Source organism: Natator depressus, chromosome 2 (assembly GCF_965152275.1).
Source record: "Natator depressus isolate rNatDep1 chromosome 2, rNatDep2.hap1, whole genome shotgun sequence".
Lineage (NCBI taxonomy): Eukaryota > Metazoa > Chordata > Testudines > Cheloniidae > Natator > Natator depressus.
This window is the reverse complement of record NC_134235.1, coordinates 244,907,267-244,931,640: the sequence shown is the minus strand read 5'-3', so window position 1 is coordinate 244,931,640 and position 24,374 is coordinate 244,907,267. Positions and strand designations below refer to the sequence as shown.

The window sequence follows — 24,374 nt, the reverse complement described above, 5'->3', positions numbered from 1 at the left end:
GATTAGAGTGAGATACCAGCAGGCTGGGTGCAGGACCTACGTATAAGGGCTTTTTTCCACTCTGAAAATGGTCACACAAGTTGGGGATGTATGGCTTCTTCACAGGGTTAAAAACAGATCAATTAAAAAGGTAAACCTTCAAAAAATTTTAAAAAATCATGATTTTTAATAGACTCAACTTTTTTTGAAATCTTAGTGTTTGCAACATTATACAGATGCACTTCACCAATAACTGTTTATGAAGAGCTTTGAGATCACATGAAAGACACAGCCAAGGAGCAAAGTTACACTAAAAAGCATGAACTACTTAAAACTTTCTGAACCTACTGTAATGGATTACTTTAAAATTCTCTGTTGGGAGACTCTGGATTGTGGAAAGCTGCTCTGATATGTAAAATTTAAGCTAATAATTCATTAAAAAATAAATCAAGGATCACCAAGTGAGCACTCATCTCCTAAGCTGACAAAATGCAGAAATCCTTCCTCTTTACAGTACCCAGTGTCTTATTAATAACTGGATTCCTCTCCAAATTAGACTAAGAATTTACTTATAGCGTTTTAGAAATATGTTTGATTGTAGTGGCAAAACAATTGACTTGTTGCCAATTAGTCTGAGCCTTCACATCACAGACAGACTTCCTGAACATGATCAGAAAACCACCAATAACAGATATTATAAAATAAAACAGGGAGGATCCTCATGGTTCTGTGCAAGTAGGGGCATGGAATAGTTTAGATGAGTGAAAGCCTACAGCTTCCAGGACAAGGTAAGAGATCCTACTTATTTTATGGTGAAATGAATGCTCAAGACCAGGAAGTGCTGTTTTTCTTTGGTTTAAATATTATATTACACAACACATGTACCGTTTAGTCTCCTCTGGATTGCTTCTTCCTCTAAGGTGATGATGTATATCTGTTCATCCAGGTCTTCAAGGATCTGAAATTAGAAATGCAAATGCTAATTGATGAACACATTCATTTAAATGGATATCTTGCTTGCCAGAATTTATGAGTCTACTTTTTGGATTAAAACCTACTTTTGAAGAAAATATAAAACATTACTGGTACAAGAAGGCTGCATAAAATATTATCACATTGTCTATGATTAAAGATACTCAGAACTCTAATTATAATCACATGGCTAACTTTCCCATAACTTTCCTTTTGGTCTGAAACTTGTTTAGTCTCAGTCCAAAGGAATTGGGGGGGGGGGGTTAAGAGGAGTTTAAGCTAAATTCAGTCATTTAAGTTACACCAAAAATATTTTTTTAATCATTTTGTGCACAAAAAAATCAAAAATGGCTGACAACTTATCAAACTTCACATTTGACTAGACTACAATAAGGAAGAATTGCAGAGTTTGTAAAAACAATTACTGTAAAGTTTACACGACAAAACAGTTTTCACAGAGTCCGACATTTCAAATGGCAAAATTGCCAGTGAAGTTGTGAAAAAGCATGTAATTTTAGTGACGTTGTTAGGTTTTGTGTATCTACAGAGCACTTGAGCTTAAAAAACTTAATAGGTGTGGAAATGCTTTATGCTCTCCAATGTCACAAGTACGGTTTTACCAGTCATTTTATTCCTAAAAATACTGGGCAATGAAATGGAAAAAAATTAATGCTCTCACACAGTCATCTCCATGCCTTCTTTCATGCAGCACTCATGTATAGAATAAGCTTCCCTGAATTCACACATAAGGCCACTACCGCATCCACATATAAGTCCCTCTTACAAATTCATTTCTGCCATACTGCCTATAGTGAACCAAGTTCCCTAGTACATAAGTTCTCTGTTGCTTTTCCCCTCCCAAACCTCTCTCATTTGATCTTCGACTGTGAGCACCTCAAACCAGGGACCAGCCTTTTTAAGTGTCTGGAAAGTATCTAACACACAGTTGGCATTACCGCAAATAAAAAATATCAGTACCGTAGTGTTTAATTCAACCATAGTGTATACAATATATTAAGCTAGTCAGTTAAGTTGGAAAAAACAAATACCACCAAAGAAAATTTTTATGAAGAGCACAGATATGATGCTATGAAACCAAGATGTTCTATTTCTTACCTATTCAATATTTCTATACTAAACTATGAAAACTTAGTGGAATTAGACAGCAAAGTTACTATCCACGTATATATGATTGCATAAATTCAGTGATTCTAGAATAAGTAATTACATATGATTTACAGAATTGGGCATTATAAATTAAAATAGTCATTTAAAAACAAAAACATGCAAAATATTCTACAATCAATCCCAATAGGAGCAACTCAGGCCCTGATTCTACAAAGACTTATGTAAATGCTTAATTTTAAGCATATTAGTAGTCGCTTGATTACTAACGTTAAGCACATGTATAAATCTTTGCTAGACTGGGGCCACATTGTATAAAACATGGGGCATTGGTTTTAAAGTGCAGATACCAGAAAGTTTTGCAATCCAGTAGCACAATCAATTATCATTGTTTAATATGTGCAAGCAATGTATTTTGCAAAAAGAAATTTGTCTGAATATGGCTATGTTACTGTACCTTCTATTTTAAAATATTGTCAAAAGTGTAGAAATACATTGTACTTACTGTTGGCTTCACCAGCAACTGACCCATCACTGTAAACATTCGTGAAAGCCCCACTGGCGTGCATACTGTGGAGGAAAAGATATAAATAACCTTGATTAGAAAATGCACAGCAATTATATCCACATTATGCACATACTCTTACTTATAACTGAATATTCTTCTTTTTCAGCTACATTTTGATTAGACCTCTGTACTCCACCATCACACTAGAAATATCAGGTTTCACGGAATATTGAACAATCCCCTGGGCCTGGTTCTGAGATTATAAACTGGTGATCCAAAACTTTTTACCAGCATGGAGTAGAATGTAATCAAAGATCCCTTCATTTGTTTAAGCTGGCTACTCTTTACATATCTGCCGCCATATACTTTGAATAAATGGTTAACTGCGGCTTTACACAAATACATAAATGTAGTTTTGCTTCCTATCTTATTAAGCTGATAATAGCTTCAGTAAATTTCTTACAAATTTTTAAAACCACCTCTCATTTAATACACTACTAATGAAGACATTACCACCAAAAAGCATTTTAAACCAACAAGTTAGGTGGTTCTCAAGAATGGCGTTTTCACACATTTTGGTAGGTATCTCCATTTTTGCTGCCAGTTGTAACAAATCTCCAGTACTGAAAGGTCATGAAGAACACCTTTGCCTTCAAACAGTGTATGTATGTGGGAGATGGTGGAGGTGATGATTTGGAAAGTGGGAGAGGCAAAGACCTAAATGACGTTCATTATTAGAAAAGGCATTCTTGTTTAACAAGGAGTATCAGAAGAATGAAATGGATTGTTCCTTTCCTTTTACCCTCTATTTTTATTAAACAGTATTTCAGTACAAACCTTAAGAGTTATGTAAAAAATTTCAGACTTGGTGCCTAAAATCAGACAGCTAAATCCAAAGTTCTTCAGGTCTGATAAAGTGACAATTGCTGGCCCTGTCCTTTGTAGTGAGCCAATTACAAAATTCCCACAATGGCTGTACGCTTTTTATCTAGAATTCAGACAAAACTCATGACAGTCAAAGGGAGAAGGCCACTCTCCCTTTCTTAGTAACTGCAGAGAAACATGGTTCAAATTATAAGGTAACTGTGGGCTCTCACTGGGATCTGTAGCTTTACATCACCATTCCTCCCCAATGGGAGAGAGAGTCAAACTCTAAGTGGCCCTGGCCGATCAGAGGTAGTGACTGGATGTACAATAGTCAAATGATCCACCAGTAAGACTGGCCAGAACCCAGGTCACCATGGCCGGTGGGTCAGGGATTTTCCTTTCTGGGTACATAAGGAGACATTTCAGGCGCAAAGGAGGGAGAACTGCCTAATGATAATAGCATGAGACTGAGTTCTGGATCAATTCCTGTCCCTGACTTGTTGTGCAATGCTGGTTTTTTCCCCCCACACTTTGTACAAATGTGGATACCTTGTAAGCAGCATGAGGATTAGTTCATTTCATTTGCAAATTGCTTTGAGGTCCTGAGGTCCTAAGATGAAAGATGTTAATTCTATTTGTTTACATATTTCAAGAACCAAAAGTTTGAGGTATAAGTTTTAAAGAGAAAAACCTGCATGGGAACACAAATCTACAACTAGCAAAATAACTGAGAAAAAATCTAAGTGAAAAAAGCACTTGGGAAAGTGTCATAATACCTCTAATTCATTCTTTTTTCATCCTCAAGTTATATGCAGTAAAGTCACCTGAACCTCCTATGACCTAAAAATATTACTTTTCTTCTACAATAGTCCGGAAAATACTTACAGAGAAGTAATAAACATCCCATCAGCGATATACAGGAATATAAATAAGGGAGGTAGAATTCCCAAAGATCTGTAAAGGAAATTTTCAAGAGTGATAGCCTATTAAATATGTGCTGTTTATGTTCTATTTGAATATATTTACTAGTAGTTAGCAAACACTAAGAAAATTTACTTTTGAGTCTGACTGGCTTAAACTTAGATCCTTCCTTAAGTTAGAACAATTTAAGGAAATGACTTTTTCAGGATTGCACAATACGATTTTAAAAAGTAAATCAAGAATTAAGCAGTTTATAAAATTGTGGACAACAATCTCCTTGACACTTTAGGAAGAAAAGCCAAATATCTTAAAAGCTACTTGAAGAACCTACTTCTAACATTAGGTATGTAGACACTCTGAACAAGAAAGCTGAATTTCCTCAGTATGCCATAAGAATCATGTAAAAACACTAGCTGAATGCAAAAATCAAGTACTGATTGGGAATGGATTACATTTGTTCAAAGTAAAAAAAATTAATGCAGTATGGGGATTTACTATAGATGAATTTTAATTGAAAACATCAACTTCTATGCTGTACACAGCTAAACTTATTTTTAAAAATATTCCATACCGTACAAAGACTCCATACTGGTAGCATCATTGTCAATGAGAGCTGACGCCACCCACACTATTCCAAAGATAAGCAGCCCAAGAAGAATAAGCATAACAAGTGTTTCCAAAATACGTGCTCTGATCCCCTAGGAAAAATAAAACATTTTCAATATATTTAAATATTCTGAACATAAGGCAAATTAAATAAGAATTATTATATAATTTCACACACATATATACATATACATTGTAAGAGCACATGCAAGATATTTTTACACACAAGGGAAAAAGCATATAAGTGCTTATGCCTTCATACTGCCTAGACTAGCTTTTTTCCCTTAAAACCACAGAAAATTGTTTAAAATTATTTAAGCTTTACAGTTCTCATTAATCCCATTCTAGAAAGAATTTTTTATACCTTATGATTTTGCTAGGACAGTTTTAAAAGACGGATTACTTTTCTAATACTTTCAGCCAACAAAGTGGATTGGCAAATTTTTATCTATGATTCCAATCAAAGGAATGGAAAGCCAATTATGGCAAATAGCCAAATAGCCCAGCCAACATTAAACCCTGCACAGGTACAATGCACCAATCTACCTAAAATAGTCTTCAACTGTAATTGTTTCTGCACCATTCCTCACAGTCTACAGAGCCCTCAAGTGTACAGTTAGAGTACTACTCACTCTCTATCTAGCCACATATCGTTGCTGCAGTTACATCAGACTTCTAATGTGCCCAACATTGGGTGGAACACACTTCATCTTGAATAAACATGCACCACACAAGCATATAAAAAGATTTCTATGATACATACACGCACAAAGTGTAAAAGGCTGTATTAATGCATTGTTAAGTTCGCAAATTTAAACAGAATATACAAGAGAATACAATGAGCAGTCTACTCAATAATAAATGTTAGTATTACTGTGAGAACCTAAAATTTTTCTTTACACATCCCTAACATAATGTAAGTAGCCCTGCGATTACATTAACAGCTTTTATATTTAATTTTCTTGGATTTCCTGAAGAAACCTTCTCCTTTGAGGATTTTCAATACAGGTCCCCTACAACCCTCAATCCTGCTGTGGTCAGGGCCTGTCTGAGGATTCTGCCTTCTGTTGTGTGCACATGTGCACCCCAAGTGTGTGAACCTGTACTGAAAAATCTACTCTAAGAACTCTAGTTACCAGTGAAAAAGAAACAGCTACTCGCCTTCTGTAACCATTGTTTGAGATGTGTTGCATATATATATCCATTACACCATAAGTGTGCATGCGTCTTGTGCCCCAGCCAAAGATTTCCCAAACAGTACCCGTAGTGGCAGCCCCACACACATCCCAATTGCTTTGTGCTTCCAACTGAGAGTATAAAAGCTGGATCCATCCCACCATTCCTTCAGTTCCTTCGTGCTGGGATCCTAATGATAGACTACAATGCGCTGGGGAAGGAGGGTGGGTCATATAATAGACCTGTGCAACATATCTCGAAAAAAACAGTTACAAGAAAGTGAGTAATCACTTCTTCGAGTATTTGTATATGTCCATTACGCCATAGGTGATTTCCAAGCTACTATTAATGGAGTTGAGGCTAGGAGTCTCATCACAAGAGTTTTTGTAGGAACACTTAAGAACCACGTTGCTGCTCTGCACACATCTACAGTAGGGACATTGCCCACAAATGCCATGAAAGCAGGAGTGCTCTGACCAGGTCCAGTAAAAGATTTTACCTCACCCCTCTTGTCTCTCTAATATTCTGGGACAAATATGGCTACAACAACACTGCATACTGATAACTTCACAGATGACGAGCTATCTTTGGCAGCATATCACATAACAACGTAGCTGGTATCCATTTAGAGCAGGGGCGGGCAAACTTTTTGGCCCGAGAGCCACATCGGGGTTGCAAAACTGTATGGATGGCCGGGTAGGGAAGGCTGTGCCTCCCCAAACAGCCTGGCCCCCACCCCCTATTGACCCCCTCCCACTTCCCATTCCCTGACTGCCCCCCTCAGAACCTCCAACCACCCCCCTGCTCCTTGTCCCCTGAATGCCTCCTCCCAAGACCCCCCTACCCTAACCGCCCCTCCAGGACCCCACTCCCTATCCATCCCCCCCGCTCCCTGACCCCTGACAGCCCCAAACCCTATCCACACCCCACCCCCTTACAGGCCCCCCAGGACTCCCATGCCTATCCAACCTCCCCCCCGTTCCCCGACCGCCCCCACCCCAGACCTCTACCCTATCCAACTGACCCCCTGCCCCTTATCCAACGCCCCAGCCCCCTTACCATGCCGCTCAGAGCAGCATGTCTGGCAGCCCCGCCACCTGGCCGGAGCCAGCCACACCACCGTGCTGCCCCGCAGGAACTCGCAGCCCCGCCGCCCAGAGTGCTGCCCTCTGCATCTGTCAAAGTCATAGGAGGGAGAAATGGAGAGAATGATTTTTCCCCTCACATATTCCCCTGACTCATCCAACAATTCAGAGACAGTAACACCCTGTCTGGGATGAATACTAACTTGTCCAGTTTGTGAACATAACGGTGGTAGATTGACTTGAGCCATGTCTGCATTCCCTAGAAGTGCAGCCTAGCGTGAAGGGTCACATATACAAGAAGCCATGTGACCTACGTGCTCGAGGCAATTCCTCACTGTGATTCATGGGTGTTCTCTGAATGACACAGAGGGCCGCTATAGACAGGAACCTGGGAAGAGGCAGGTAAGCCCTGGCTGAGGTCGAATCCAGGACCACCCCAATGAACTCATCATCTAATTGGATTTTCTCTGTTTGTTTTCAGGCACAAACTGCTGAACAAATGGAGAATTGGATGGATACTGGTCCCTACCTGATCACAGGAGTGATCCCATACCAACCAGCTGTCCAGGTAGGGATGCCCCCAGTGGAGACAGGCTGCCACCACAGTCATATTTGGTGAAATATGATGATAGTCCAAAGGATGGAATGGTTAACTGGTACAGTTTTTCCACCTATCACAAGCCTTAGGAACTGCCTTTGGCCAAGGCAAATTGCCGCACGGAAGTAGGCATCCTATAAATTTAGGGGAGCATACCAATCTCCTGAATCTAGAGAGGGGTAGAAAAGAAGCAAGGGAAACCACATGGAACATCAAAATATTCATAAATGATCTGGAAAAGGGTGTACACAGTGAGGTGGCAAAATCTGCAGATGACACAAAATTACTCAAGATAGTGAAGTCCAAAGCTGACTGCAAAGTTACAAAGGGATCTGACAAACTGGGGGAGGGGGCAACAAAATGGCAGATGAAATTCAATGTTGATAAGTGCAAAGTAATGCACACTGGAAAAAAGAAATACTCACTGTACATAAAAAATGATGGGGTCTAAATTAGCTGTTACCACTCCAAAAAGATCTTGGAGTCATTGTGGATAGTTCTCTAAAACCCATCTGCTCAATGTGCAGTTTAAAAAAAAACAAAACAAAGCAAAAAAACCCTGACAGAATGTTAGGAACCATTAGCAAAGGGACATAGAGATAGAAAATACCACGGTGCCACTATATAAATCCATCGTATGCCCAGAGCTTGAATACTGAATGCCGTTCTGGTCACCCCATCTCAAAAAAGATATATTACAATTGGGGAAAGTACAGAGGAGGGCAACAAAAATGATTAGGGGCATGGAACAGTTTTCATGAAGTGAGATTAAAAAGATGGACTGTTCATCTTGGACAAAGAGACTGCTGAGGGGAGACAGGATATAAAATCACAAATGGTGTGGAGAAAGTGAATAAGAAAATGTTATTTACCCCTTCACGTAATAAAAGAACCAGAGGTCACCTGATGAAATTAATAGGCAGCAGGTTTAAAACAAACATAAGGAAGTACCTCTTCATACAGTACACAGTGAACCTGTGGAACTTGTTGTGAAGGCCAAACTCATAATAGGGTTAAAAAAAGAATTAGAAAAGTTCACGGAGAATAGGTCTATCAATGGCTATTAGCCAAGATGGTCAGCGATGCAACCCCTTGCTTTGGGTGTCCCTAAACTTCTGACTGCTAGAAGCTAGGACTGGATGACTGAGTGGATCACTCGATAAAGTGCCCTGTTCTGTTCACTCCCTCTGAAGCATCTGGCACCAGCCACTTTTGGAAGACATGATACTGGGTTAGATGGACCATTGGTCTGACCCAATATGGCCATTCTTATGTTCTTAAAAGTTGCTTAAGACAAAAATAGGGATAGAAGTTAATGAGGGGTGGGTGAAGGTGATAAGGGCAGAAGGAAGCGTGAAGGGTTAAGTTCTTCTTTGAGTGCTTGCCTTTGTCCATTATTCTGTAGGTGTGTGCTCATCTTATGCACTGATACTGAATACTTTTCCCTGGTGGTACCCACAGGAGCAGCCCCATTTGTGCCCTGGTTTCTTCATGCTCTCACCTGAGGCTATAATAAGAGGAGCTTTCCCACCCCCTCCTTCAGTTCCTTCTTACTGTCTGTGGTCCAGTCGGAGCATATCTGTACTTTACAGCTTTGTCCTCTGTGGACAAAGTCGCTTACAGTTAGCCTTTTTAAACTGATGGTGCTTGTTCTGCCCTTTGAACATCCTCGTTTCTTTATTTGATTTTTTTTTCCCTTTTCTTTTATTAGGCTCTGGAGGCCTCTGGTCCACACCTATCGTGTAGAACCTATGCCAAGGTCCCCTGGCTTTAAGCCCTGCTCTGACCGTCATAAACCAATGTCTCTTAGTGGCCTACACTCTCACTGCTTAAAGTTTGGGGTTAGATTCATATTAGAGATAGGTATCCGATGTGCTGGGCTTCAAATCTAGCATAAAGAAGCAGAGAGAAGAATACCTTGGATATAATTTTCCTGGAGGCTTCTCCCAGCATCAGAATCCCCTTGAATGGTAAAAGGGAGATCACTGACCACTCCTTCTAGGAGTGCTCTCCCAGTCTTGCCAGCAGACAGAGACCATAGGAGATTTTCTTCATCAGGGCCATCCTCTTCAAGGCATAATAGCTCTGACCACTCCTGTCCTCTGAAGCATAAGAAGACTGCATCAACTTCTCTGAAGCCCTCAAAATGGAACTTCTCTGCAGCAGAAGGCCATTTTGGCACTGATGGTAGAGTGCACTGTTTGGCTTGCTGCTCCCCAGAACCAGCTCACAGTGGCTCTCAAAGAGCTGAGCAGTTGACTCTATCGAGAGCAGCTACTTCCTTGGTGACATCAGTCGATCCATTTTATCACTGCTTATGGAGGAGCAACAATCCATTTTGGTGCCAACACCACTAGAGGCCTATGTGGCTGTGAGAGATCTATTGTGCCTTTGGTACCACCATCACTGCTGATTTTAGACAAAGATCCTCCACCAGCACCGTTGCATGTTCCGTGGTCTCTGGTGGCCCCATCAGTCTCAGGTCTGGTACTGCCCTTACTGGCCTCTTTAAACGAGCATGTCTGGGACCCCAATACCAGCTTAACCTCATCACATAGCACTGATATAACCAGAAAACTTTCAATGCTGCCATTAGTACCACAGTCTTGACATAGATCTAGGTCCTGGCCTCCAAGGACTTCTCTCGGTACCTCACTACCATGGCTTTCGGAGTAATCTTACTCCTTGTCAGAGTCCAAAGTGGGTTCCTGGGTCTCCCACTTCAGAGAGTCCAGGGCCTCCTCCAGAAACTGTTCCTACTCTCACAGAAGACTTTCTGTCAAGAGCAGATCCAGGGATTGGGAAGCCTGATCTAGATGCAACTGGCCTTCTGTATCAGCCTCTTCACTGGCTGTATTGAATGCCTTGGGGGATGTCTCCAGCATCGAGGTTGACATCTTTGCGTCATCATGGAAGCAGACTGCCAAGAAAGCAGACTTCCCCGACTGGTACCAACAAACAACAAATGGTCTTTACTAAACAGCAATTGGGTTTGAAGTTTTTTAAAATCTGAAGATTTCCCTCTGAAAGTGAACAGTAGCTGGTTTTCAATCTCCCATAACTAATTTTGACTGTGTTAAATCTAGCTAAGACTTTTTTTTTTAAACGCAGGAATAGCCTATGTTAAGTATGAAATTGGAAACTTCAGCGTTCAGTTACTGGAGAGCAAAAACGTTCAAAATTCGAACAAAATTTCCCATGCACAGTATTTACCTTTTAACGCTGACTACAGTAAAGATGCAGGACTTGATCCTCGGTTGATGTAAACTGGCATAGTTCCATTCGTTTCAAACAAGATATACCAGTTTAACCAGCATAAGATTTGGCCCAAAAGAGTCACAGTTGGAAGGGAGTAGTTTTGGTAAAATTATGAATCTCCATTTGTGCTCTTCAGAGAAGTACTAGAGGCAAAGCATGTGCAATACTATGAAGCTCGATTTGGTCATGAGAAAAAAAATTATGAGATTAGAGGGAAGCACAGAGCCCTTGAAGGAGGCATTCAAGATAATCTGGTTTTTAGACATTGAGAGGGCATTCTAGACTCCTCTTCTAAACTCCTGGATTCAGGGAGAAAAATGGTCTAAGACTTTTTTACTTCAGAGAGACTTAGCCAGTAAGCCTTGGTCTACATTAGGAGTTGAGGAGTTGAGCAGCGTTAAATCGATTTAAGCCTGCACCCATCCACACAACGAAGCCCTTTTTTTTGACTTGAAGGGCTCTTAAAATAGATTTCCTTACTCCACCCCCAACAAGGGGATTAGCGCTGAAATCGGCCTTGCCGGGTCAAATTTGGGGTACTGTGGACGCAATTAGACGGTATTCGCCTCCGGGAGCTATCCCGGAGTGCTCCACTGTGACCACTCTGGACAACACTCTCAACTCAGATGCACTGGCCAGGTAGAAAGGAAAAGGCCCACGAACTTTTGAATTTCAATTTCCTGTTTGGTCAGAGTGGCAAGCTGCAGGTGAGTGCAGAGCTCACCATGATGGAGTCCCAGAATCGCAATAGAGCTCCAGCGTGGACCAAACAGGAGGTACGGGATCTGATCGCTGTATGGGGAGAGGAGTCCGTGCTATCAGAACTCCGTTCCAGTTTTCGAAATGCCAAAACATTTATCAAAATCTCCCAGGGCATGAAGGACAGAGGCCATAACAGGGACCTGAAGCAGTGCCACGTGAGACTTAAGGAGCTGAGGCAAGCCTACCAGAAAACCAGAGAGGCAAATGGCCACTCCGGGTCAAAGCCCCAAACATGCCACTTCTATGATGAGCGGCATGCCATTTTAGGGGGTTCAGCCACCACTACCCCAGCTGTGTTGTTTGACTCCTTCAGTGGAGATGGAGGCAACATGGAAGCAGGTTTTGGGGACGAGGAAGATGATGATGATGAGGTTGTAGATAACTCACAGCAAGCAGGTGGAGAAACCGGTTTTCCCGACAGCCAGGAACTGTTTCTCACCCTGGACCTGGAGCCAGTACCCCCCGAACCCACCCAAGCCTGCCTCCCGGACCCGCCAGGCGGAGAAGGGACCTCTGGTGAGTGTACCTTTTAAAATACTATACATGGTTTAAACGCAAGTATGTTTAATGATTAATTTGCCCTGCCATTCGTGGCTCTCCTGGATGTACTCCCAAAGCCTTTGCAAAAGGTTTCTGGGGAGGACAGCCTTATTCCGTCCACCATGGTAGGACACTTTACCACTCCAGGCCAGTAGCACGTACTCGGGAATCATTGTACAACAAAGCATTGCAGTGTATGTTTGCTGGCGTTCAAAGAACATCCATTTTTTATCTCTCTGTGTTATCCTCAGGAGAGGGATATCATTCATGGTCACCTGGTTGAAACAGGGAGCTTTTCTAAGGGGACATTCAGAGGTGCCTATTCCTGCTGGGCTGTTTGCCTATAGCTGAACAGAAATGTTCCCCGCTGTTAGCCACAGGGAGGGGGGAGGGATGAGGGGATAGCCACGCGGTGTGGGGAGGCAAAATGTGACCGAGGAACAAAAGCACATGTACTACGTATGTAATGTTAACAGCAAGGTTTACCATGAAAGAGGGTACCCATTGTTCTATAAAATGTGTCTTTAAATATCACTGTCCCTTTTTTTTTCCTCCACCAGCTGCATGTGTTTCAAGGATCACAGGATCTTCTCCTTCCCAGAGGCTAGTGAAGATCAGCAGGCGAAAAAAACGCACTTGTGATGAAATGTTCTCTGAGCTCATGCTGTCCTCCCACACTGACAGAGCACAGACGAATGCGGGGAGGCAGACAATGTCAGAGTGCAGGAAAACACAAAATGACCTGGAGCAGAGGTGGCGGGCTGAAGAGAGGGCTGAAGCTGAAAGGTGGCGGCAGTGTGATGAGAGGAAGCAGGATTCAATGCTGAGGCTGCTGGAGGATCAAACTAATATGCTCCAGCATATGGCTGAGCTGCAGGAAACGCAGCTGGAGCACAGACCACCCCTACAGCCGCTGTGTAACCAACCACCCTCCTCCCCAAGTTCCATAGCCTCCTCACCCAGACGCCCAAGAACGTGGTGCAGGGGCCTCCGGCCACCCAGCCATTCCACCCCAGAGAATTGCACAAGCAACAGAAGGCTGGCATTCAATAAGTTTTAAAGTTTTAAACTTTTAAAGTGCCGTGTGGCCTTGTCCTTCCCTCCTCCACCACCCCTCCTGGGCTACCTTGGTAGTTATCCCCTTATTTGTGTGATGAATGAATAAAGAATGCATGAATGTGAAGCAACAATGACTTTATTGCCTCTGCAAGCGGTGATCGAAGGGAGGAGGGGAGGGTGGTTAGCTTACAGGGAAGTAGAGTGAACCAAGGGACGGGGGGTTTCATCAAGGAGAAACAAACAGAACTTTTACACCGTAGCCTGGCCAGTCATGAAATTGGTTTTCAAAGCTTTTCTGATGCACACCGCACCCTCCTGTGCTCTTCTAACCGCCCTGGTGTCTGGCTGCATGTAACCAGCGGCCAGGCGATTTGCTTCAACATCCCACCCTGCCATAAACGTCTCCCCCTTACTCTCACAGATATTGTGGAGCACACAGCAAGCAGTAATAACAGTGGGAATATTGGTTTCGCTGAGGTTTAACTGAGTCAGTAAACTGCGCCAGCGCGCTTTTAAACCTCCAAATGCACATTCTACCACCATTCTGCACTTGCTCAGCCTGTAATCGAACAGCTCCTGACTACTGTCCAGGGTGCCTGTGTATGGCTTCATGAGCCATGGCATTAAGGGGTAGGCTGAGTCCCAAAGGATAACTATAGGCATTTCAACATCCCCAACGGTTATTTTCTGGTCTGGGAATAAAGTCCCTTCCTGCAGCTTTTGAAACAGACCAGAGTTCCTGAAGATGCGAGCGTCATGTACCTTTCCCGGCTATCCCACATTGATGTTGGTGAAATGTCCCTTGTGATCCACCAGTGCTTGCAGCACTATTGAAAAGTACCCCTTACGGTTTACGTACTCGCCGGCTTGTTGAGCCAGTGCCAAGAAAGGGATATGGGTTCCGTCTATGGCCCCACCAGCCGCAATGGGTAGGGCTGAATTGCCATGAAACGAAACTTAAAAGGGAAATGACTTGGCTTAGACGCCCCTGACCTCATCAAGGTCGGTTAAAAGAGCACCCTGGACTACGTCAACAATGGCTACCAGTCATACTGCACTGTCTGCTGCCAAAAGGCAATAAACTGTTGCTGCATAGCAATGCAGTACCGCGTCTGCCAGCACCCAGGAGACATACAGTGACAGTTAGCTGAGCGGGCTCCATGATTGCCGTGGTATGGCGTCTGCACAGGTAACTCAAGAAAAAAGGGGCAAAACGATTGTCTGCCCTTGCTTTCATGGAGGGAGGGAGGGAGGGAGGGAAGGGGGGGGGGCCTGACGATATGTACCCAGAACCACCCGTGACAATGTTTTTGCCCCTCAGGCACTGGGATTCAAATGTACCCAGAATTCAAATGGGCGGCAGAGACTGCGGGAACTGTGGGATAGCTACCCACAATGCAATGCTCCGGAAGTCGACGGTTGCCTCAGTACTGTGGACACACTCCGCCAATTACATGCACTTAGAGCATTTGTGTGGGGACACACACAATCGACTGTATAAAAACGCTTTCTAAAAAACCGACTTCTATAAATTCGACTTAATTTCGTAGTGTAGACATACCCTAAGTCAACTCTAGCTGAAACATCTCCCTATTACTAATGCTCTATGAAGAAACAGGCTCAAGTTTCCTCAACCTCCAAATTTCATGGGAATTTATTCTTTCTGGACTTGTGGAAAAGGTCTACTCTTCAGGGTTGAGAGGAGGTTGCTCTGGTGGACCTTAAAACGTTAACAGAAACCTCCCCTTCCCTCTGAGATGCAGGAGGATGCTCAAAAGACTGGCAAAACAAGAATTATACTACAATGGAGGTCTGTAGAGCATAACTCTAAGTGGTGCACCTGCAGTCAATCTTTTTCCTTTTAAGAGAGAATTTCTTAATTCTAGTTGAAGTGTTCAGCTGAGTGACTTTCCCAAAGTCTGGGTGAGATTAGGGTATGAATTAGAGCAAAACAGATGAGACTCAACCTAGCTGAAACTGAAGTGATTACGGTCGGTTGTGGAAAGCAGCTACAGGATTTGGCCAAAATTATATCGACCCTCAATTAAAAAATGTTCATCGTTCACTTGTGATGAAAGTCTGAAACGTGGGGATTGGATCAGAATTCCCAGCTGCTATAGATAAACAGCAACAGTGCCAAGACACTTCTTCCATCTGCATCTGATCAGGAGGTTGCATTCTTTTCATCTGGATCCCACTTCAACGTTTTCTCTATCGTCAAGAATTGAATTCTCTGCTTCTCACATCCTATTGACACTTGCTCAGATTCAGCAGTCTATCTGCCTGATGAGCCTTCCCCAACAATTCCTCAACACTTTTCAAGGTATATTGGACCGTTCACGTATATCAAAATGAGTGTCCAAGAATGCCAGACTATTTTGTTGCACTCTTAGATCACACCTATGCTCTAATTTATGCCACCGAAAATGTTAAGCTACAAAGAAGTGATACATTTGTCATGGCCACTTTTAAATAGTTTACTTCAGTAGGCAGAAGGTAATTACTGAATATACAAGTTTTTTGGTCAATAAGAAGGTGGCTGTAGCTCACAAAAGTTGAAGATGTTAATCAAAAGTCCCTTGACGAGCTTTAATAAAGAGCTAACAGACACTCATATGATGGCATGAAAAATAACAAAACACTGCTGTCAATAAACTTCCTGGTAGGAACTAGTGGAAGATCAAATATTTGCAAATCAGTTGAGCCATTGAGAGATTGTGAGAAACCAAGTATAAGATCAGAGGCAATACTTGCTACTGGATGGTGCAGAGCATTATTTTATTGTCATTGTTACCTTTACTCCTTAAACATGGACAAGAACAGAGTTTATTAAGCATTTTTTATGCATCTATCAAACCATAACCCTGCAAATACACCTTATGGGAGAAACTCCCTATTCTGTGCCCTTTTAATTGAAAATTTCAAGTAGGGTAGGCTTCAGACACCCTTCCTACTTTTATCAGCTGAAGGTTGTTTTACCTTCCAGGGTGGCTTGCAGGCAATTTCTAATCAGCTTAAAATTCAAGAAGTATAATTAACAACAAGGCATTAAAAACTGAGATAAAAGTAATATTCTGGACTTTGAAATAGAGGAAAAAGTAGATTAACACAAAACAATTGTTCTGCATAATATCCAATTTTACACTTCAAGATGCATTCACATGTCCATTCCAGTCTTTCCTGTTGGTGCACCCAGCCCATGGCCATCAAAAATTTTTTCCCCTCAGTGACACCTGTTGAGCAGGTCAAGCTCCCCTTGTTGCCACATGCCACTGTATACAGGCATAAAGGGCAGAGCTGCCCAGCTCCCCATTCAGTTCCTTCTTGCTGTAACTCCAACGAAAAAAGGTAGGAGGGCGGGTCACGGAATTGGCACATGGAACACATCTTGAATTACAGAACAGGTTAGTAATCATTTTCTCTTCAAGTGACTGCACATGTGCATTCCATTCTTGGTGACTCACAAGCTATCAACTCATCCCACTCTAGCACAGTCGCTGGAGTCTCGAGCCACAGCATAGTGGAAGACAAACATGTGAACCCAGGTTACCGCTCTACAAAGATCTGCAATTGGAACGTGCGACAAAAAGGCTGCCGAGGCCACTCTGACCTTGTTGAAAGAGCTGTGACTGCTGGTGGAGCAACATTAACCAAATCGTAACACGTGCATAGGCAAGCTGCGATCCAGGAACAAATTCTATGGGTGGAGACTGATCGTCTGTGTTACCACCGCTACAAACAGCTGGGAGGATTTACAAAATCTTCTGTTTCTGTCCAGGTAAAATGTCAAGGCTCTTCTGATGTCCAAGGCATGCAAACGCTCTTCCTCCCTGGTCACATGTGTTTTTGGGTAGAATACAGTCACATAAATTGGTTGGTTGATGTGGAGAAAGAAAACCACCTTTGGAACAAACTTCGGATGAGGATGCAGGTAAACCTTATCCTTAAAAAAAGATCATATATGAATGCCCCAGCTCCCCTACTCTTCTGGCCGAGGTAACAGTCTCCAAAAATGTCACCTACAATGATAGATGCAGCACCACACAGGTAGCCAATGGTTCAAATGGGGGTCCTGTAAGTCTTGACAATACTAAGTTTAGATCCCGGGGGGAATGGGGTCCTGCAGTTGAAGGTATAATTTGACTAGGACCTTCAACAACCTTAAGGACATATCACTGGAGAATGCCTCCAGGGGTAGTTGGCATCAAGATGGTCTCTTGCTGCAGTGCCAAAGAAACTGACTGTGACTTCCGACACAAGGCTCAACAGTGCCCCTTGTGGAGCTGGAGCCTTTTTTTGTCCTAGATTTGAACTCCCTACAAATCTGACACCAGTCCACCTCAGGCAGCTATTGTGCGCGTCACTCACTGGCACAGATTTAGAGCCAGAAGCACACAGCCTGAATCCCAGTCACCAGGGCGTACCTCAGTACCATGAATTAAAAAACCGCAAATGGGAAAATAAAACAAGACTGAAAAACTTTTTAAAAAAATATAACAGCTAAAACTTATTAACTATCATAACAACACTAAAGACTAGACTAACTACACACACACACACACACACACAATGTTCACAAAGGCTGAGAGAAAAAACTATTCTGGTATAGAACAGAGTTTCAACGACCATCACGGGTGGTAAGAAGGAAACGAGGAGGGCTGGGGCTCTGCCCTTAATACCTGCATGCAGTAATGCACAGCCACAGGGGAAGCTTGAGCCACCCAACTAGTACTGCTGAGGGAAAAAATTTCTGATGGCCATGTGCTGGGTGAACTGGCACCAGGAGTGGAATGGACATGTGCAATCACTTGAAGAACAACTAAACCAGGCAGGCATTCCTTGTGTTTAACTGAAACAAAGTAAAAGATTTTACATTTCCAGTGGTGACTCCTTTCTCTTCACCAACTCTCTCAGCCAGGTAGCATCTCAGTCACAGTTTCTGGTTTCAGGCATCTCGTGCTTTCCCTTCCCCTTTTATCTCTCCCATAGCCCTTTTATACTTTTCCAGGTTTCTTTGATGTGCCTGACTAATCATAACTGACATTACCCCAGAAGTGCTATACCTGCAGAAAAGGATATAACCATCTGTCTTTTCACACTATATCCATTGTACATTTTTAAAGTCATTCACTATTATAAGCAATGCCTTTGGGTAAACAGGTTTGGTGTTCCTGTTTTTCCTGTTCCTTTTTAAACCACTTAAAACAGTTCCTTTGAAAGTAAATTCATACCATAGTAGTTCATCTCATCCACCTTCACATTTTATCTGCCACTGCAATAACAGCTGCCATTTTTGCTAACTTTAATTATCATGATTTACATATCAATTGTCTTGGATGGAGATTTCAACCTAAAACCAGCTTTTAAAGATACAGGGTTTACAAGTTCCCGTTTACTCTAAACGTTAATTCTACACTATCACATATGACTCATGAATAGATTAATACTCAAATTTGGTCCAAAAATGCACAGAACACAAGCAAAACTATTCAAAAATAGCTCATTGGGTACTTTTGTCAGAAAAGACAATAATTTGACAAAGTGCACCAATTTAAAAGTTAAAGACTGCATGTGAAACAATGGAAAAAGGAACAGTGACTAAAGGAAAGCCTTAAAAAAAACCAAGGAGTCCTTGTGGCACCCTAGAGACTAACAAATGTGCCACAAGGACTCCTCGTTGTTTTTGCTGATTCAGACTAACACGGCTACCCCTCTGAAACCACTTTCCTAAAAGTACTTCCAAAATGTCAAAGAGGACTTCCTCCAGTTTACAGTGACAGGACAGCAGAAAAGATACTGACATAGGAGTGGATCTGAATGATTTCTGGGTTTGGGCTTGCATGAAATTAATGTAAAAATATAGGTATATTTTCACTGAGTAGCCAGATGCAGCGTAAGTGTATTGTGCAAGTCACTGTCAAAATTTTGATCTACAAATCTAGTGAGGTTCCTTCAATTTGTAATTAGTAGGGAGCCTAGAGCATCCACGAAAAAAAATTAGCAGGTGCTTAGCACCCACCGAAATCCAAGCTTCCATCCCCCACCACCTCCCTCCTGCTGGTGGCCCCACTGATCAACTCCTCCCTCTCCCTCCTAGTGCCTCCCGCCCGCCACAGATCATCTGTTCTGCAGTGCATGGGAGGCGCTGGAGGGGAGGGAGAGGAGCGGGGACAGAGTGCACTTGGGGGAGGGGGCAGGAAGAGGCAGGGAGGGGGCAGGGGCTTGGGGAAAAGGTGGAGTGCGGGTAGGCACGGCTGGGGAAAAATTGGAAGCCAGCTCCTGTGGTAGGGAGCAATTGCAAAAAACATTCATCAATAACTCAGTCAATGGAATAACCTGCCCAGAACACTGCGTCAAATGCTTCAGATGACACAGCAAATAGACAGTTGTGCATATTAACTGACACTTGTTAGTTTTAGGGATGTGTTTTGTTTTCCACCAGCTTTATTCATATATTTAGATACTCTAGATGACTCACATAAAAGATTAGAACACTCAAGATTTGAATAATTTTCCCACGTGCATAGTTCTCAAATTTAATAATTTATATAAAATTATAATAGACCATCTCAAGTACTATTTCCCCTCTTATTCATCATTGCTTAACACCTCTGTAGAAACTACACTAGCTGCTTATATGAAAAGTAATGTTAGGAAAATACTGATGTCTTCTAAGCTGTCATTGCTTTAAGTGCTTTGTCCTTCTGAAAAGTTAATCAGGCTGTCTAATTTTTCTCTTCATTTAATCTTCCCATCCCAACTGTTAAACTTCTCTCAGATGGAAACAAGGAGATCCAGTATGACATAACTAGTCTGCTCTCCATAGATCCCCAGAAAGTGGTTCATGAATCACAATTTGGGAACATATTTTACAGGATACAAACTCTCATTCATTTTTAAGATAGCCTAAGAATGGACTAAAGTACACCACAACTGACTTACTGTTTTACAATTAGTTGACAGCATTCAACGTCACTTGTTGCTACAATAACCCATTTCTGAATATGGATGAGGTAGTTATGCCCAAATCAAACCTGGCTCAGAGTGCTGAACTGAGATACTACCAAAAAATCAATGTTTATAAAAAGATAGTCCCAGGATGTTTACACAGATGAGAATAAGGATTCACTTTTGCATTTATTTTGTGACCTGTAATAGATTAAAAGAAACATGAAATCCAAAGTAAAATGTGCACTGAGCCAAGTAAACATTGCATTATGCATCTAAGCAATTTATATATCAAAATGGCATACAGAACTTACCTCTCTTGATACACACACACACACATATATATATGTGCAGTGCAAAATTCAACTCAACCTTAACTGAACAGCCATGACCAGTGCTTCCTTAATGTTATAAATCAAGAGGATCAGAAATGTAGATCAGATTCAGTTGGTTATTAAGATATATAGAACACGTTAAGGATGGATGAACCTAGTCCTTAATTTGTGCCAGGGTTTGCAGGGCTGAGCCCCAGCACCTCTGGGCTTGCTGCATCAGTTATCAATGTAAAAAAATTGTTTGAGCACCAACACCTAATTGCTTGCTCCGTTACAAATTAAGCACTGGATAAACCACATTTCACCGTATTTAATTAATTAATTAAATTCAAAGAAGAGCAAATGTGGAAGGAAATGTATTTACTTGAGTTTTAGTAAAAAGACTGGCTACATCACTCCGCAGTACTTCTAGCAGCGAAGCCCTTAAGTGGCTGTACCCTACGTTTAGGTGCAGGGATGGTGGCCAAAAATAAAAGGGTTCGTAGAAAGGTGACAAAAGGAAGTCAGATAACCAATTTTATATGTATGCAAGCTTTATGAGCAGGGCATTTCCGTACTTTCTAACTTTGATGCCAGGATTTTTGGGTGAAGTCTTGCTTTGAATTTTTGCTCTCATTTATGTATTGAGAAAATTACATACTTCCTTTTTTTAAAAATCAACTGTATAACATATATAACGATATCATAGCTTGAAACCACCATTTGCCAGCTCAGTCAGGAAAGAGGAAATTTTGAATGGCTTAATGGAATGCACCACATATAAAGAAAAGGCTCCTGCTGTGAGGAAATGAGTCTGCAGGTCTCCCTCTCCACGACTGTTGGTTCTGATCCTATTGGCTGGGAAGATGGGGGAGAAAGATAACTCCACTATGCTAGAGTGTTGCAGAAGAAGATCTGGAATTTGACTAAGTGAAAAGGAAACAGTGAAAGTAATGGGGAAGTAGATAACATGGGATAACACAGTCAGGAACACCAGAGTTTACGAACTGACCAGTCAACCACACACCTCATTTGGAACCAGAAGTACACAATCAGGCAGCAGCAGGGACCAAAAAAAGAAAAAAAGAAAAAAGCCAAATACATACAGTACTGTGTTAAATATAAACTACTACTACTGAAAAAAGGGAAAACAGCATTTTTCTTCTGCATAACAAAGTTTCAAAGCTGTATTAAGTCAATGTTCATTTGTAAACTTTTGAAAGAACAACCATAACGTTTTGTTCAGAGTTACGAACAACTTCCATTCCTGAGATGTTCATAACTCTGAGGTTCTACTGTAGATCAGAAGCACGAATAAGGAGGAAGAGGAAGGAGAGAAACTGTGCTGTCCGGATTTAAAATTTTAGCTTTGGCAGTTATTTCTCTCTCACACACACAGTAACACACATACAGGAGGGAGCATTTTGCCATACAATGTTCCTGGACATCATCATCAGCAAGTTAATGAGTCAGGGTCAGGCCATCCTATGCAGCAGGGCTTGAAAGAGGCCATGGATTTTTCACCTTTGGGTAGTAGGTTTCATGTTCTTAAGCTAGCAGGTCAAGTTTTGATCTCTGAACCATACTATAACAGAGTATACTACAGTTATGTCTCCACTTCCTAACTAGATCGCTCTCCAAAGAGAACGTAAAAGGCTTATGTAGCTAGCACAAAAACTAGGGCTGGTTGGTTGGGGTTTTGTTTTTTTTAATGCTTATCCCTGAACTTATGTTGAATTTACAGACTAAGTATATTACCTTCAGGATTCATATATGGTAATTATAATTACAGTGAGTTTCTCAGAGATCAAACATTCCTAAAGGGGCTTGTGTTGAACATCTGGGTGATGAATGAAAGGCAGACTTACACTCACCCAATCTGATTTCATCCTTCAGAATAAGAAGTTGCTGTCTGATAACACTACTATTTGTTGTCTCATTACATCTATATTTTTTTACTTTGTTGAAGTGAATTCAATACATAACTCGCTCATTTTTTCTTCAGTGACTCAGGAACAAATTTGAGATGTCCCCTTTAAAGCCTATAAAAATAGCTGTCACTCAGTAGCAGAAGTATTCCATCCTCCACCTGAAGGAAGACAAGTATTGCTGCTTTGCTTTCCTAACCCTCTCTCCCCCCCCAAAACAAACCCCCTGAAAACACCTATCAGAATATTAAAAAACAAAAAATAAAAAATGTTAAGTTTTTCAGCAAAACAAAGTAAGCAACAATGGCTGCAAGGAAGCAACTTCAGTGCTATTTAAGGAGACAATAAAACAAAGCCAGAGTTTACTGATTGGTGGTGGCAGCAACAGAAGAGAGAAAACATAGATTATAAGCTACCTTCTTTCCACAGCAGAGCTTCATATGTTGTCAGTGGGAGCTCTGCACAGAAGATAAAGTATAGAATGTGGCCCCAAGTAGGAACAATGAAGCCTACCAATGGCTTGTTCCACTTCCAGTATAGCAAGGTACGAAAGACTGAGCAGCAGCTAAATTTGCTCTCTTCTTCAGGTCTCAAAGAATGGTCCTAGATGTTAATTTGGGGAAAGACAGGATTCCCCCTGCAAGCTTCACTACTTAACAGTTTTGTTTTGTCTTTTTTAAAGTGAGGGGCACAAACAACTCGTCCATTACCTTTAACGGCCTTTCTTCCAACAACAAAAACAGTTAAGCATGTTAACAAAGGATTTCTGCTAGCACAGTAAATAGTGAAAAAATTAATGGTGATTTTAACTTGTAATTAGGCTTCAGAATTAACATCCCAGGCAATTCACAACTTTCAGAAGTAGGTTTCAGGCCGTCTATAGAGTTAGACAGACAAACATCTAGAACTGAATTTCCAAATGGTTCTCTTTACAGCCATGAGAGCTAGAAGTTTTGGGTTTTTTTAAAAGGTAATCTAAACTTTGTAGAAAAAGGGGGATGCTTAATGAATCAGATGAGTCAGTCTGAAACATGTGTAAGAGCATATTTTATGGAGACAGGGTGTAATTGAGGATAGAGAACACCACACAGCCAATGGAACTCACAGAATTACAAATCATATGCACTGAGAAGGAAAATAAACTCCTTACCAGGGACACTGGAAAAAATTAAATTGACATGTGTACTGTATGCTTCACTTTTTTCCCTATTTTACTGTTATGTTTACTTCAAAAAGGTTCAGGCTGTAGGCTCAATATCTGACCTACATTTCCCTCCTCCCTCTCCCCCCACCCCAAACACACACACAGCATATCGGTTTCCAAATTATCTCTGTGCTTTAGGCCATAATTAATGCTTCAATGCTTTTTAAAAAATTTCAAAAGATGTGAATACCAGCAGCCTGGCACTCACCAACAGCCCAGTATTAATTCTAGTACTCTGTGTACACTGGAGAAAAAAAATTCTAGAAACAAAGAATATTTCAAGATTCCAAGGTATGATTATAAATGAGAGCTTTAGATTGTATTCTTAGAGCAAGGGACCTTATCCTTTGTACAGCCCCATGTAAATTTAACACTTAAACTCTGACCATTTTAAAAATAATAAATTTACAAATTTCAAAAAAATGTATGAGATGTTTAATCCCTGTCCTTCCTTACCACTGCAGCACTGGGATTATGTTTTCACGGTTTCATTTTTCCACAAATGCCACTTTCAGCAACAGAAG

General features: G+C 41.6%; 1 protein-coding gene across 1 annotated transcript in view; it reads right to left on the bottom strand.

Annotated features, from left to right (window-relative positions):
- Positions 1-24,374, bottom strand: part of LMBR1 (limb development membrane protein 1) — a 151,240-nt gene that overhangs the window by 34,336 nt on the left and 92,530 nt on the right. Inside the window, exons 6-9 of the mRNA XM_074946277.1 lie at positions 4,944-5,070; positions 4,337-4,405; positions 2,582-2,646; positions 865-937 (exon numbers count right to left, since the gene is read on the bottom strand). Of these exons, the coding sequence (XP_074802378.1) occupies positions 865-937; positions 2,582-2,646; positions 4,337-4,405; positions 4,944-5,070 (334 nt within the window). The remainder of the gene's footprint in view (positions 1-864; positions 938-2,581; positions 2,647-4,336; positions 4,406-4,943; positions 5,071-24,374) is intronic.